Raw genomic sequence first — 285 nt, 5'->3', positions numbered from 1 at the left:
GCATAACCCTCGCAGCGGCAGCGCGGGAGTCCGGGCCGAGACCAAGGCGCCGCGGACGGGGAAGGAGCTGCGAGAGGCGGGAGCAGAGGGGCAGAGCGACGGGCCGGGGATCCCAGGGACTCTCGCCCTTGCGGAGCCCCGCTTACCGTGCCTCCGTCCTTAATGATGATCTTCTTGGCCAGCATGATACTGCGGTTCGCGGCCCGTTTCTTCTTCTTCCCCTGGGTCATTTTACCATCCTCGACTCCTGGCGCTGCTGCAGCCACTCCGGGGGCGGCCGGCCCC

The 285-nt window shown here is 68.1% G+C and overlaps 1 protein-coding gene across 1 annotated transcript in view; it reads right to left on the bottom strand.

Moving 5' to 3' along the window:
• Mfsd14a (major facilitator superfamily domain containing 14A) overlaps window positions 1-279 on the bottom strand; it is a 51412-nt gene extending 51133 nt beyond the window's left edge. The window contains exon 1 of the mRNA XM_010639060.2: window positions 147-279. Coding sequence (XP_010637362.1) covers window positions 147-230 — 84 coding nt within the window. The 5' untranslated portion in view covers window positions 231-279. The remainder of the gene's footprint in view (window positions 1-146) is intronic.
• Window positions 280-285: the final 6 nt, after the last annotated feature.

Source organism: Fukomys damarensis, unplaced genomic scaffold (assembly GCF_012274545.1).
Source record: "Fukomys damarensis isolate Sample0158 unplaced genomic scaffold, DMR_v1.0_HiC HiC_scaffold_33, whole genome shotgun sequence".
Taxonomy (NCBI): Eukaryota; Metazoa; Chordata; class Mammalia; order Rodentia; family Bathyergidae; genus Fukomys; species Fukomys damarensis.
The sequence above is the reverse complement of the archived record's forward strand: the minus strand, read 5'-3'. Positions and strand labels throughout refer to the sequence as shown.